Source organism: Bolinopsis microptera, chromosome 5 (assembly GCF_026151205.1).
Source record: "Bolinopsis microptera isolate Bmic1 chromosome 5, MBARI_Bmic_1.0, whole genome shotgun sequence".
In the NCBI taxonomy this organism is placed as follows: Eukaryota; Metazoa; Ctenophora; class Tentaculata; order Lobata; family Bolinopsidae; genus Bolinopsis; species Bolinopsis microptera.
In genome coordinates, this window is record NC_087076.1 from 282,292 (window position 1) to 297,440 (window position 15,149).

Below are 15,149 nucleotides of genomic sequence, written 5' to 3' on the forward strand. Positions count from 1 at the left end.
TTCCAGAAATATACGTTATGATTCTTCACGATCAATCGAGTTTTTCTTAGCCACAAGTTTGCTTTGGAAAAATAAATAATTAAGATCATGGTAACTTCAAAAATTATATGACATAAATATCATGATAGAAAATTGTTCAAAAATTAGCACAAAATACTTAGTACCTCCTAACATATATATAACTGATTAATGATTGTTGTAATTTTTGATCAACCATCATATAGAATTTATTATTAAATAATCTTTAATCTTTACTTTGCCAGAGAATAGAGATCAATGCTAGCTTATTGAGCCAGTAAAATTTTAACTATGCCAATAAGGCTCTCTAAGACTTTTTTAAGTCCTGTATGATCACTCACAAAAAGTAAAATACTGAACATAAAACGTGTTGCAAACACTTATACCAGCAAGGTCACATCGAAACAATTAATTTGTCACGGAAATTAATTTGTCACGGAAACTGTTGTGTTAATGAGTTCGCTATCGCTCTCGTCTGACAGAACAAATACAACAACGTTGCGACTGCGGTTCTCTTCATCAATAACGCGTTTGACTACGCTTTTCAGAGTTTCCGAGCTGCAGATTACTTGCTCGTTTGGTTGTGAATTGTGCACGATTGAACTGTACATTTGATATCCGGTTTTAACTGAGTCAACAACAGACGACTTGACTTTTCAAGTTGTTAAATCTTACAGTCTGAGAGCTCTGCCTGAACACTGATAAACTGCCTCTTACTTCCTATGAGACTGTTCTGCAGTAAATCGACCCCATTCCGTAGATCCTCATAGTCTATAAATTACCAACGAACTGAAACGAGTTAGAAAACAAAAAAACTAGCTCTTGCATGTTTAACTTGTTGAATGTCCCTCTTATCGATATCACTAATCCTGGATTATCACTAATTCTGACGTAAGGTTTTCTTCATTATACCCACCATCAATTCCAGTTAGTAACTCCCTTTTATTACAAGGTGAGGCTTTGGCGGTTAAACAAGCCGTGTCGGATATTAAACAGAGATCATAAGCTAAGCGATAACAGAGCTACAATTTAGCAACGAATGTAAAAGTATAATTACTGCAACGATAAAAGTGTAATTACTGCAACGAATGTAAAAGTATAATTACTGCAACGATAAAAGTGTAATTACTGCAACGAATGTAAAAGTATAATTACTGCAACGAATGTAAAAGTATAATTACTGCAACGATAAAAGTGTAATTACTGCAATTTTCAGTTGCAAGAGAATGGCCCAAAGATAAGTAAAGCTATGCGAATGTTCGATATCAAATTGGATGGCAAGATTAAAAGACCTGATATGAAACGAGTTATCGAGAACTTTGCTTTCCACATCACTAAAGAGCAATTCGAAAAGTGGGTGGATTAAAGTATTTCATAGATAAAAACAATTTTTGTTTATTCTATTTTAAGAGCAGTTGTTATTATTTCTGGCACAGTTTGATTTCATTATTCCTTCATAAAACCTTCCCCTTCTATAGGCTGTGTACCCACTACGAGGTACCACAAGGATCCTGTGACTACATGTCTTTTTTAAGATCAGTTGTAGCAACCCAGCTCCCCATTAAGTCTTCATCTTCTACTCCCACCCGATCTTTGGTGATTTATGAAGAGGGGGATGCGGAGAAACAGGCCGAGGAGGAGCCTGCCGAGGAACTGTGGTGTGAAACTGTACCGCTCGTTGAAGTTGAAATCAAACTTAGGAACAAGGTATATATTGTGCATTTTTGTTTTATTTTGTTATGGAGTTAGTTTCCGTTTCATCTAGCACTAGCAGCTAGTTCCTGATCGTCGATAAGCTAGGATGCCGGAACTTGCCGGAAAGTTAATATGAATCCCTTTTTTAACTTCTATTATTTAAAAATGTGACCATACGAATATTCAATAATTGTTTAAATTGGCAAGCACAAGCTTATTAGACCCTGATATCCGAAACTAAGGACCCAGCATGTAACCTAATTAAACGAAATCAGATCTTGAGACATCTCATTCGGTCCTGAGATGCAAACCTACCCGTCATGTTATCAGTTACTGGATTAATTTTCAACTGTTTTACAAATTTTCCGAAAATGTTTGAAATTTTCGATGTAAATAAATTACCTGATATTCATCACACTCAGAATACGATAACTCTTTTCTACTTTTAAGGGGGCCTCAGAATCCTTTAACTCGTTATTTGATGGTTCTAGATTCTTTTGCCGGTCATAGCCCTAAAATACGTTGCTTTAAATGGTAATTAGTTAAATTAGTACAGGCACTTGGTTACTGGGAAATGAGGTTAGGGTTAATTTTGGTTAGGCTAAATTTGGCACATTGTATGGAATTTTTGATGAATTGCCCAAATCATTATATTTCTGATTTTGGTTTGAAAGGCGGGAAAACTTAATATACGCGATATAATGAAGATACAGTTCATTAAAGTTAAGGGCAGTCGATGTTAACATTGTCACAAAAATGATAATTTTTCTAATCACTAAACATACTAAAGATGTGAAAAATTGACTTTCCCTGCCCAAACAGTATCAAGTTAGTATGTAAAAATTAACATAGGCTGCTATATCCCCTATATTAATCAATTCAAGCTATAAAAAGGAACTGTTGATGTGATAAAGAGATTATCTGATCATCTGACCAATGGCGCAACGTTAAATATTGACGCAGACGCCCCCCTTTCGCTCTTTCGGTGCCCCCTCCCCCTCTTAAAGTAGAAAGGTAAAATTGGACAAATTAGGTTATTTTAGAGGATACGCTGGTAAAATCTCTAAAAAAGTGCGTTTCTACTTCTAGATCAAAACGCGCAATTTTGCTAGTACTTTAGCAAGATTACTTTAGTTAAGTTTACTTTAGTTAATTTTACTTTAGTTAATTTTACTTTAGTTAAGTTTACTTTAGTTAAGTTTACTTAAGTTAAGTTTACTTTAGTTAAGTTTACTTAAGTTAAGTTTACTTTAGTTAAGTTTACTTTAGTTAAGTTTACTTTAGTTAAGTTTACTTTAGTTAAGTTTACTTTAGTTAAGTTCACTTTAGTTAAATTCACTTTAGTTAAGTTCACTTTAGTTAAGTTCACTTTAGTTAAGTTTACTTTAGTTAAGTAAACGTAACTAAATCGTCGTTTAGTGCTCCCTAAGATACTCAGATCAGCATTCCTTGTCAGGGTGCCCTAAATATTCGTCATACAATTTCTTAAATGTGTGACGGAATTAACCTGGGGGCATCATGTAAGCTTTCCGGTTAGAATCCGGCTAAAGAGCTTTAAAACTGAACTGGAGTTGATCACTACAAAGCTCAAAAATGTATAGATAATCAAACTTCAAAAAACTTTCTGTTTTCGTCGTATCAATTTACCAAAGGGTTCGTGACTCCTTATTAGAGTTATACTAAATATATCATACCCTTTAAGCAAGAAGGGGGAGGGGGGTCAAAATCATTCTTTGATAATAAATATGTGATAGAGCTGCTGGAGAGGACCAAATTTTTTTTAAAACGTATCAAAATTCGACCTGTAATTACTATTAATTACTTCTGGAACATCTCTAATTGGAACAGCTTTAACTGGAACAGCTTTTACTGGAACAGCTTTAACTGGAACAGCTTTAACTGGAACAGCTTTAACTGGAACAGCTTTACCTGGAACAGCTTTAACTGGAACACCTTTAACTGGAACAGCTTTAACTGGAACAGCTTTAACTGGAACAGCTTTAACTGGAACAGCTTTAACTGGAACAGCTTTAACTGGAACAGCTTTAACTGGAACAGCTTTAACTGGAACAGCTTTAACTGGAGCAGCTTTAACTGGAACAGCTTTAACTGGAACAGCTTTAACTGGAACAGCTTTAACTGGAACAGCTTTAACTGGAACAGCTTTAACTGGAACAGCTTTAACTGGAACAGCTTTAACTGGAACAGCTTTAACTGGAACAGCTTTAACTGGAACAGCTTTAACTGGAGCAGCTTTAACTGGAACAGCTTTACCTGGAACAGCTCTAACTGGAACAGCTTTAACTGGAACAGCTCTAACGTTTTTTGACCTTCCAGTTGAGAAAACCAGGCACTACCTGATATTGAGGTTTGGTACAGTGTTTCCATGGACAATTATCTAGAAAAGTGGTGTAGCGATTTCTTTTATTCGACTGGGTCCTTGAATCATGAGGTAAACTATTTAAAAAATGGTTAAATTCGCACTGTTGCTCCAGCAACTCTATCACATATCAATAATTTTTAAATAGACCCCCCCCCCCCCCCACATGATAAACTTAACTGATATGTGAATCCAACTCAGATAAAGCACAAGATACAGCTGCTGTTCAGAACGTTTAAATCTATGGATACGCACGGAGAAGGCTACATAACAATTGAACAACTCCGCAGGGCTCTTAACAAATTCGCTTTCCCAATGAATGACCAAGTTTTTAAAGCACTAATGGAAAGGTAATTTACCTGCGCAGTGCATTTACCTAGAGATTAACAATGTTTCAATCATCATGGCATGATACTTTAAATGTTTGCAGAATATCTGACAGTAACATTCTATGGAGAATTTAGCTTGATCGTTCAGGATGGATGTAAAGGCAAAGCACAAGCTTAGATACGAAGTTTTCCTACACAAAATGCAGGATAGAAGAGTAGGTGGTTACGGACAAACCCTCGTCATAAAACCGAATCATAGGTTCGTTTAATGATCATCCTAGACCTAATAGCTTCATAGGTGTCCCTAAAATTGGCGATTAAGTGACCTTTATTAATAACTCGCCTCAGTAACGACAGGCATGTGCTATATTATGAGCACTACCGAAAATAAGTCACCGGAAATTACTCACTCACTTCAAACGAGTATGAAGGGACTGGTTTGCCAAATCAGTCCCAAAGATATCACAAGAATTGCAACACATTCCCTCACCAGACACTACTAACTAAACTACTGCCTTTAAGTTTAAATCGACAACATTCTCCAAAAATTATCTAGCAGCTTGGATGTTGGACGAATTAAGGGGGCAGGGGGGGTCTTCATGAAAATTTTCTCAAAATCGAAATTATTGCCGGTCAAAGGTCAACGCGTTCGTGTAATTGTATTGCGCGAGCGATTTTTGATCGCACGCCCTGAAAATCGAGTCTAAAAATCTATCTTCTCCTACATTTTTTAAGCAATCACCCTGAAACTTTCAGGATATGTTCTAGGGATTATTTAGAAGAGATGAGCTTGACATAATTTTGAGATAGGCCTTTAAATAATTTTTGTTCGATTTTGAAAATCTTGGACCTCTTTTTTTGATGATTTTTTGAGGTCCAAGATTTTCAAAATCGAGTAAAAAAGCCTATCTCAAAATTCTGTCCGGCTCATCTCTTCTAAATGATCCCTAGAACATATCCTGAAAGTTTCATCCCTCAAAAAATGTAGGAGAAGATAGATTTTTAGACTCGATTTTCAGGGCGTGCGATCAAAAATCGCTCGCGCAATACAATTACACACACACACTGACCTTTGACCGGCAATAACTTCGGCTAGGAACAATAATTTTCCATGAGATCAAAAGCATCTAATAGATATCACTCCCCTCTATTAGAAACAACTAAAAAGTCGATTTTGAGAAAATTTCCATGAAGACCCCCCTGCCCCCTTAACACGAAGAAATAATTGAACTAATATTTTTTTAACTTACTTTCCTTAAAACACTAACTGACCTACATATGACATAACTCCATACCTTTGCGCTTAATCCCATTTATTAACTAAACTACTTACATATACTACAGGGTGGCCCAAAAGTAACTGCCCACACGCAACCCTTTAATAACTCACGTAATTCTTCTTAGAATTGCACAGAAATTTCAGAGATTATAGATATGGGTCAAACTTAGATTTCCTGAAAGTTTCGTCAAATTTGATTAATTACAGTGCAGTGGGTGTGGCACGCCAATCCCTCTTTTTTTGCTATTGTCACCATAAAGTGAGAGCGCTTTCAGCTAGGAACTTAAAAGTTTCTAGACATGTTTGGTTTGATAATTAAAGTGCTTTCCCAAAATTTGTTGGTTGTTTACAATTTAAACGAATTATGACCCTTCTAAGATATTGCAGATACGTGATCTTGGCACTTAAACAGGAAATCTAAGTTTGACCCATATCTATAATCTCTCAAATTTCTGTGCAATTCTAAGAAGAATTACGTGAGTTATTAAAGGGTTGCGTGTGGGCAGTTACTTTTGGGCCACCCTGTACTAAATAAAATCTTTAAAACTTTCGTTTTCTCCACAGGTTTCATCCAGTAGTAGAAAGCACTGAAGAGGTGAGCTTGGATACTCTCCTGGAGAAATTGAAAACTAAGATAATCAGTGGATATAGTTCCGTTAGACAAGCTTTCCTTGTGTTTGACGAGGTGAGCAATTATCTATACTAGCAGGAACCCGTCTAACCCTAAAGTGGTGTCAAGACTCGAGAGACTAAAATAATTATTACCTATTTAATTCGCGTTTTTGACACCACTTGGGAGTCCAAATTTTGGGCACTAAAATTATTATTCCTTGGCCAATTTTTTATTTTTTTCATGCTTATTTGAAGGCCATTAAAGCATTTGAACCAGTCAAAAAAGTTTCAGTTGTATATCTTTTACGGTTTTTGCGGAAAGTTGCGTTAAAGTTGATGCCGTGGTGTCAGTAAAATGGCACGGATATATATATATCGTCTCGCTTTATATATAGTAAGATTTAGCCTATTACCATGTACCTTAGAACGACAAATTTAGTCTACCATAAATTTTGTCAAAATTTTGACTAAAATTGTTGTAAACCAAATTTACTGAGACTAAATTTTTCGGCGACTAATTTAAAAGCAGACTAAAATTTCAGTAGAATTGATAAAGATAGCATTTTATTTTAAAATTTTTTATTTTATTACAAATTATCTGCTTTATTTCTTTATTGCAACAAATCATTTATTCAACCTGTCTGACGTTAAAATGTGACTAAAATTGTTGTAGACTAAAAATTTGCGAAGTTTGTGACTAAAATTAGTTTTTTAAAAGAATTTGAGGTAAAGTTAACCTCATATTTCAAGAACAGAGGCAAATATTAAAATTCTGTACAATAGAATCTTGTAAAACAGTCTAAGGAACACCTGTGCCAAGTTTCAGGTCCTGGGTGTGGCCAGTCTTTTCCAAAAGTTGAGCTCTATCTGGAAAAAAGATATTTAAAGTTTAAGTTAATTACATGTAATTAGAGCCTACATGTAAACCTCAAATTTTGGCGAGCAATATCTCAGCAACGCAAGGTCAGATTTGTATGCAGTTTTTTTCTACTTGTTCATCTTCAGCAGCTGGATCACAAGTGTAAAATGGAAAAATGATAATTTACCCCCCTCTACTCTGGCCTTAAAAGGTTGTGTTGCTTTATTACCCTCCTCTACTCTGGCCTTAAAAGGTTGTGTTGCTTTATTTTTTGGACTTCAGACAAAACAAAATAAAATTTCGATAGGAATGTGCTAAGATCTTTTCGTACAACAACTTTTCGTGCAAAATTCCAGCTCGATATCATAAGAAATGGCTGAGTTACACCCTCCCAATCAAACAAAACTGTAATTTCCGAGAAATATTCTTAAACCATAAAATTGCCAATTACAGAAATAAGTGTTCTCAAAAAACTGTTCGGTGTAAAAATGATATGCAAGATGGTCGTTGAACTTCCTGTGAAGTAATTTGGGCTCTATTAAGTATTAAGGGGTCCAGCATGATATTCTGTGAATCTTGTTTTTAAGATGGCTGGCAGTTCACCTCGGACAAATTTTGGAATTTGGCTGCCAAATCTTTTACACGCCTAAATTGAAAATCACCGCCTGCTATGCGATTCTACACCGATGTCATGCAAAAATATTAAAAGCTCATAGATTTATTTCAACTTTGGTGAGATAACTTGCGCGAATATTGCAAACTGAGATATAAACAATTCTGTTCATTTTTGGCGGGCTTTTCGCCCATCCATCTTTAAACAAATTGTAAGCTTTTTTTGTATGGGCCCAACGTTAATGTGGCTTCTTCTATGTATTGGTTCAGTCGAATTAATTATTATATTAAATCAAGTTTATTTTACTAGTTAAGTTAGTTGTCATACGGCCACACAGTATGCGAATTATATTGCAATACCACTTTTTTCATTAGTTGTACATCAAACACTGGTGTTATTTTGCATGGCTGAAATGTAACGCTTGATTCCCATATACAATTATAATAATTAATTGAATTTTCAAATAAAATATATCATAGGGAATATTTATTTTATGCTAACCTTTAAGGCCACAGGGGGGGGGGGGGGTCCGAGGTCAATTTTGAGATTTTGAGATATGTTGTAGAGCTCGATCTAAATTTTCAAATGCTTTTGTCCTTACCGAAAACAAAGTTTCCTATTTGAAGATATTACGCGTTGAATTTTGAGGTTTACCTGTAATTCTATTGTAAATGAAAACTTTAAATGAAATTGTGTTCAAAATCTATCTTCTTTTTCAGTTTATGACTTAGAACCTTGTAACTTGGCAACAATGTTCTTCAAGGTATTTTGAGTTTTTCTTATGTAACGATTTATGATATCTTGCTCCAAAGCTGAGATATGAGGTTAACCATGAGTGCGGGTTACAAAATTTAAAATGGTTAACCTCATAAAAAGAGTTAGGAGCAAAATTACAACATTCGTTACATAACAAATTATCAAATTTTTGTCAGGAACATAAGTTCCTAATTTGAGGTGAAAAGGATAAAAGCTCTAGGAGAAGATAGGTTTTTGAGGTGGTAAATAAATTGTTCAGGAGAGTCAAAAGACTGATTCTGAGAAAATATGTTAACCTCAATTTTCCAACAAATAAAGGACATATTATAATAGTTTTGTTCACATTGGATGGCCAATTGATACCCATTGATAAGTTTAACTTGTGATGAGAGCAACAAAATGTTAAGAACTGGTTATTTGTGAGGTTAACTGATTAAAAAGGCAATAGTTAACCTCAATTTTACGACAAACTAGGCGCTCTGGGGGGCTAAGGGTGGTGTGCAAGCGTCAGATAGTATGTGGTCTACCAACTGGCAAAAAACGTTTTTTCGACCTCGGACCCCCCCCCCCCCCTGTGGCCTTAACTTTAATATGAATTTCAAAATAGGTTCCGTTCAAAAATATTGATACTTGACCAATTTGTGGACTAAAAGCTATCAAAATATTTGGTGCGTATGCCCAAATATGGGCATATGGTTTTTGGCTCATAACTTGGCCAATTTGTCCAATCTTGATGAAACTTTATATACAAGTTCAGGAGACGACAAGCTTCAAGTTCAAGTATACCCATAAGCTTTGTTTTGGGCATGTTTGAAGTCGAGGTGATTGGAAATTGGCATTAGGCATAATTGGGCCAAAAATGAGCATGGCGGGCACCCGGGGTCCGTGACCCCTCGAATTTTGGTTACGGGTCCGGGTCCTCGTTTGTTGAACAACTGCTATCTCGAAAACAAGTTTCACAAAAAAATCAGGTTGGATTTATATATACAACTGCGTGCTATCACCGCTATTCAAATTGTTCTATTTTTCCAGAATAGAAGCGGAAAGATTTCGAGAAAAGATTTTAAAAACGTGATAGATGGTTTCTGTTTTCGAATGACGGAATCGCAGTTCGCCAAATTGATGACAATTCTCGATCCTGGAAGCAAAGGGTCGGTCTCGTATCTCAACTTCTTCAAACTTTTCGAGGACTCAGAATCCAGTGTGAGTCTTTTGTTTTTTGAGGGCCAGGGTATTCTCATGGGCAAAAAATGGCTAATTTTAGTTCTTGTAATCTCAATTAAAACACCAGTTAATCTTTTTTCTGTGTTTTTCAGGCAGCTCACAAGTGGCTGAATTCAGTGCATCGTACAAACCCACATAAGACTCCTAAACACTTGGGAGACTCTGAATTCGAGAAACTGCTTGCCAAGAAAATAACGGACGAGAGCAAGATGGTAGCACTGGCATTTCAGCAATACGACAAAGATAACACTGGTACTGTTAGCAAAAACCAGCTGAAAAAGTTTTTGGAGAGATTCAATATTCCTTTCTCCCAGGTTTGGTGTTCGTTTCTTATGTAGATAAGCTACATTTCTTTGAAATAATTCTTTTTGATCGGTAATAACAAAAGACAGTTACGTCTTTTTTAAATGAACAGATTTTGAATTTGAATTTCAATCTTTGAGTCTAATTATATTATCAGGCGCAGTTTGACAAATTAGCCGATCGGTGTGCCCTAAATTCTGACGATACAATAATGTTTTACGACTTCATGAAAGTGTTAGGTGCAGATATAGTTGGAGGTGACCGCGGCTTGAGTCACAAAATTGCAGAAGAAACTGTTGCCTCGGAATTTGAGAGGTAATAAAAGCATATTATATCATCTTCGGAGTCAGTCGATGAATTAATCCAATATTAATATCCAATGATTTATATAATATTATATGTTTCTCTGAGCGGTGGTTTTCTTGCAACATCTCCGGGGGATCATATGGTCAGAATCGTACGTGACGTTGGGTGGGTGGGTGGGTCATATTTTCTTCCAAAACGCAGTTAGTACTCTTGTACTAAGTGGTGGGTCTGCTGCTCATTTCCCTGAAAAACAGTTAGTACATGGTACATGGTTTTTTTGGGTGTCCAACCCCAAAAAACCTATTTTACCTCGAATTTCAATTTTGGGAATGGGTTTTGAGGTTTTTTTGAGTTTTTTGTAATTTTTAAAATTTTGTTGTAACTTTTTATCTAATTTGACTACCTTACAAGACATATTTATGGCGGCCTAATTTGCGACGACAGAAATTTTGGCGGTCCGAAAATATGGCGAAATTGAACAAAAACCGTCAAATTTCGGACGTCACAGAAAATAAGGGTATTTTTCATCATTTTTTGTGACAGTAAGCAGTAAGGAAATTTCTGAAATTCGGTAAAATCATGTTCAAACTTAGTCTGTACTCTGTATTAAAGACTTTCATGTTAGCACATACATGTATTTTAATGCAAATTTAAACTGTATTGCTTGACATTCAATTCGTCATTGGTGTGGTGATAATTTGTCCCAAGATGCCAGAATTTATTTATTTATTTTACTTGATATTACTTTTTAGAAACAAAATAAAGCAGTGAAGGCACAGTCATTGAAATAAGCTAAAAGATAATGCGACGGATTCTATTACGACGACCGAAATTTTGGCGGTCCGAAAATATGGCGAAATTTTCGGAAAACCGCCACATTTCGTACGTTATAAATATGTCTTGTAAGGTACATTGAAAACAAAACCCCGACTAAATAGTGGGTATAATTTGCCCATTTCCAATGTTAAATGAGCTGGACAGAGGCACATATTAGGTGCGGTAAAAAAATCGAAATTATGCGGTACCGCACCCGACTATAAAGGTAAAATGTGCGGTAAGGTGCGGTAAATTTTTACCAATTATGCGGCAATTATGCGATTTTTTCGAAATTTGTGCGGGAATTGTGCGGTTTTCTTTTGCATTTTCTGAAGGACTTTGGAAATTCTAAACGTATAACCGCCGCTCTTATCAAAAATAGGTCTGTTTATGTGTTACTGAGGGTGTAGTTCTTTACTAAGACCATGATTGAACGTATATTGAGATTCAGTTATCTGAGAACAGCGACTTGATCTGGTAGAGATCAGGAGACAGTTATTTGAAGACGCCTCTTGATAGAGTCGATCAGATCCCATGCGTGATCGCAAATATGTGACACGCTTGTTGGCATTGATCGTCAGTACTTGTAAACCATTTGATCAAAGATCCATTAAGCCCACTATAAAGCCAACGCTACAACGAACAGAGCTCATTACCCGATAAAAAGGGCTGCAGTTATGATCGAAGTACGGTAACGACGAGGGTTCCATAACGGCCTGGGTCACGGTCCCGAAAGGGCCTGGGTCACGGTCCCGAAAGGGCCTGGGTAACGGTCCCGAAAGGGCCTGGGTCATGGTCCCGAAAGGGCCTGGGTCACGTGGTAACCGGGTCACGTGGCCTAGGCAGGAGTTCCAAAAGGGCCTGGGTCACGCTCCCGAAAGGGCCTGGGTCAGGGTCCCGAAAGGGCCTGGGTCACGTGGTAACTGGGTCACGTGGCCTAGGTATGAGTTCCAAAAGGGCCTGGGTCACGGTCCCGAAAGGGCCTGAGTCACGGTCCTAAAAGGGCCTGAGTCACGGTCCCGAAAGGGCCCGACTTTTAACATATTTTGGTTTTTACACTCGAAAATCTTAACGTGAAAATTTCAAAATTATGCGAAATTACGCGGAAAATGCTAGATTATGCGGAAATATGCAGAAAATTACAAAATGTGCGGAAAACAATAAATTATGCGGAAATGTGCGTAAAACGGTAAATTGTGCGATCCCGCACCCATCGCACCTAATATGTGCCTCTGGAGCTGTTTAAAGCAATTTATGGGTGAGTATCTTATTTTATATACCCAGACTCAGTTAGTACCGCAAAAGCCGGCAAAAGGGGGTGGGTGTCCTAAATATTATCTGAAAAATCAGTTAGTACTGTGAAGGGGGTGGGTGGGTCCTTTTTGTAAAGTCCAAACTGCACTTAGTCGACGTCACGTACGGCACTTAGTACCTTAAGGGACAGTTTAAATGGGAAAGCTTTTAGAAGAGCTCTAAAAGATTCCAGGGATGTATAGATTATGTGAATTGTGATATATCACATTTTAAGGATTTTAAATTTAAACTGTACTCTGTAGCACTACACAAAGAAACTACACAGTATGTATTTCAGGATGCAAAAGCATAGAGAAAAGTTGGAGGTTGTAGCACAGCGTGCGTTGGATCACACCAAATCACAGAGTACTGGTGAGATATTGGGGCAGCTTCAGGATTACCTACATCAGCGTGCAAGCGATATGCGCAAACTGTTCGTAAGATATGACGAAAACGGATCGGGACGCATCACGCGAGCTCATTTCAAGAAGGTTGGTATACTCTTGAATTCACGGAAATCTAGTTTACTGTCCGGAATCTTTCTATTTCAACGAAGCATGTATATCTGTGCGACTGTCATCGACTTAAACAAAAATCACTTTATTAACCCGTTTTTCAGTTTTTGTTAAAAGCTGGGTTCGTCATGGATGATGTTCAGTTTAAAGAGTTGTGCACAGTGATCAAAGTCGGTAAGTCCTTATCCTATCAGGACTTCCTAGATCATTTCCAACGTATGAACAATGACGAATATGGCGAGAAAATGAGGACATCATGGGTAAGAGAGATTTTTTCGAGGAGCCTTCCATTTTGCTGTTGATTACAGGATATTCTAAACAATTTAGATAATGATATGGCTTTGTTTTAAAAGCTTGCTAATGAATACATTGTCAGTGTTCATTTAATATACAATATACATTAAATACAATATACATATATAAGGGGCAAGGGGACATTTTAACTTTAGCTAGGAACAATATTTTTCGATGGGACCAAATGCAGCTGATAGATATCACTCCTATCCCCACTATTAAAAACTACTAAAAAGTTGATTTCGAGGAAATGTTCACGAAGACCCCTACCCCCTTAACGTGAAAAAAAAACACCAGGCACCAAAGATCATTCCGGGGGCACCAGTTGAAGGTTTGTCTTGTGAAGAAGGGATGAAATTGTTTAACTCCAAGATCCAGAACAGTTACAGAAACTTAAGGGCTGCGTTCCACGCCATGGACAGAGACAGTGACGGGCTGGTCAACAGGACGGACTTGGTTTCTTTGCTGACAAAGCTTCTGATCCCTATGAAGAGAGAAGATATCAATGATATGTGGGCTAAGATATCTGACGGTAGGTGAAGTGCGAGTTAACTTTATTGAGTAAAATTACTTGATATTTTTGTATTTCTTTTCGTCCATGGAGTTTGTGGTGCCACAAAAATCAAATGGATGAAGGATTAGAAATGCTTTTCCCATTCATTCACGGCTTGTGAATTGTAATGAGTTTATGTTTTTTACATCAAGCACACTCTGTAGGAATCTGTTTGGGTTGCTTTCGGGTCGATACCTAGCGTACTTGGGGATAAGGGCGGTAGTTAATGTGTCCAATGAGCTGAGGTTTATCGAATCGTTATTGCCGAGTACTACCTCCGGGTAATGCTTTTCACCCAATGACAAAACTATGTGGATCCTTGGAGTCTCACTCTACTAACTGAAACTATTGTATTACAAACTACAAGCAAATTTTGATCTCGAATGAACCCTTTAATCCCAAAATTACTATTGTGAAAGTTACCGTGCACTTGCCAGAGCCCAACAATTGTGAACACTATTCTATCTGAAAGACGTTAGTTAAAGTTACCAGAAGCTTCTTGCTGCTTCAAAAAAGATAAAGTAGAGTCATAGCCTAAAATAGTTAATATCACGTGAACAAAATCAAGAGACACTTGCCAGGGCCCAATTAAAAAAACCTCAAATTATTTACTCATATGTCAAGAAGAACACGACAGTTATCATTTGCTTCTTACCGCATCAAAACTATCCTTCCTAGCTTAAGATAGCGCCAAAATAATTTGTATCCCGTGACAAAAACGATAGGCACTTGCCAGGGCCATTTAAAAATGTAACGTACAATAATACAGTAACTCAATGAGAAGATGATAAGCTATCAACTGCTTTTTATCACATCAAAAAATTTTGTTAGAAATTCTCATCTTTCCGACGCGGACGTACGACTTTGAGTGGAAGTTGCGTGCGCATCCAATGTTTAGTTGAATCATCGTAAATTTTAGTATGTGTGTAGTTTATATTCTGTTTGACGAGTATCTAAAGTTTTTAAGTAAAACTCTAATCACGACGGGACCCCAAAGTTTAGACAAATCGTGAAAATATCACTTTCAGTGATTTTAGCGATTTTCAATCGATTTTGGTCCTACGTGTGAAATTTTTAGATTTTTAACTTTTAAACTTTTAAAGTAGCCTATGATACAATATCATAGGCTATATAAAGTCTATAAATAGTCTATAAATAAAAGTCTATAAATAAAGTCTATATTTGCCTCTGAAAGCACGTTTACAAATGCATCACAGCTTTGTGCAGTCTCACCTTAATTACTGCTCCCTCGTATGGGGTTTTGCTGCCAAGTCCCATATAGGTCTTAGAGCAGTACTACTTGG

The 15,149-nt window shown here is 36.8% G+C and overlaps 2 protein-coding genes across 2 annotated transcripts in view; one reads left to right on the top strand and one right to left on the bottom strand.

The window, feature by feature from the left end:
* LOC134815899 (cilia- and flagella-associated protein 53-like) overlaps window positions 1–15,149 on the bottom strand; it is an 889,273-nt gene that overhangs the window by 126,710 nt on the left and 747,414 nt on the right. The gene's annotated exons all lie outside the window — the stretch shown is intronic.
* LOC134815886 (EF-hand calcium-binding domain-containing protein 6-like) overlaps window positions 1–15,149 on the top strand; it is a 32,522-nt gene that overhangs the window by 3,009 nt on the left and 14,364 nt on the right. Inside the window, exons 4-14 of the mRNA XM_063824476.1 lie at window positions 1,235–1,371; window positions 1,497–1,725; window positions 4,295–4,443; window positions 4,571–4,681; window positions 6,266–6,386; window positions 9,574–9,744; window positions 9,858–10,079; window positions 10,226–10,383; window positions 12,782–12,974; window positions 13,103–13,258; window positions 13,590–13,824. Of these exons, the coding sequence (XP_063680546.1) occupies window positions 1,235–1,371; window positions 1,497–1,725; window positions 4,295–4,443; window positions 4,571–4,681; window positions 6,266–6,386; window positions 9,574–9,744; window positions 9,858–10,079; window positions 10,226–10,383; window positions 12,782–12,974; window positions 13,103–13,258; window positions 13,590–13,824 (1,882 nt within the window). The remainder of the gene's footprint in view (window positions 1–1,234; window positions 1,372–1,496; window positions 1,726–4,294; window positions 4,444–4,570; window positions 4,682–6,265; window positions 6,387–9,573; window positions 9,745–9,857; window positions 10,080–10,225; window positions 10,384–12,781; window positions 12,975–13,102; window positions 13,259–13,589; window positions 13,825–15,149) is intronic.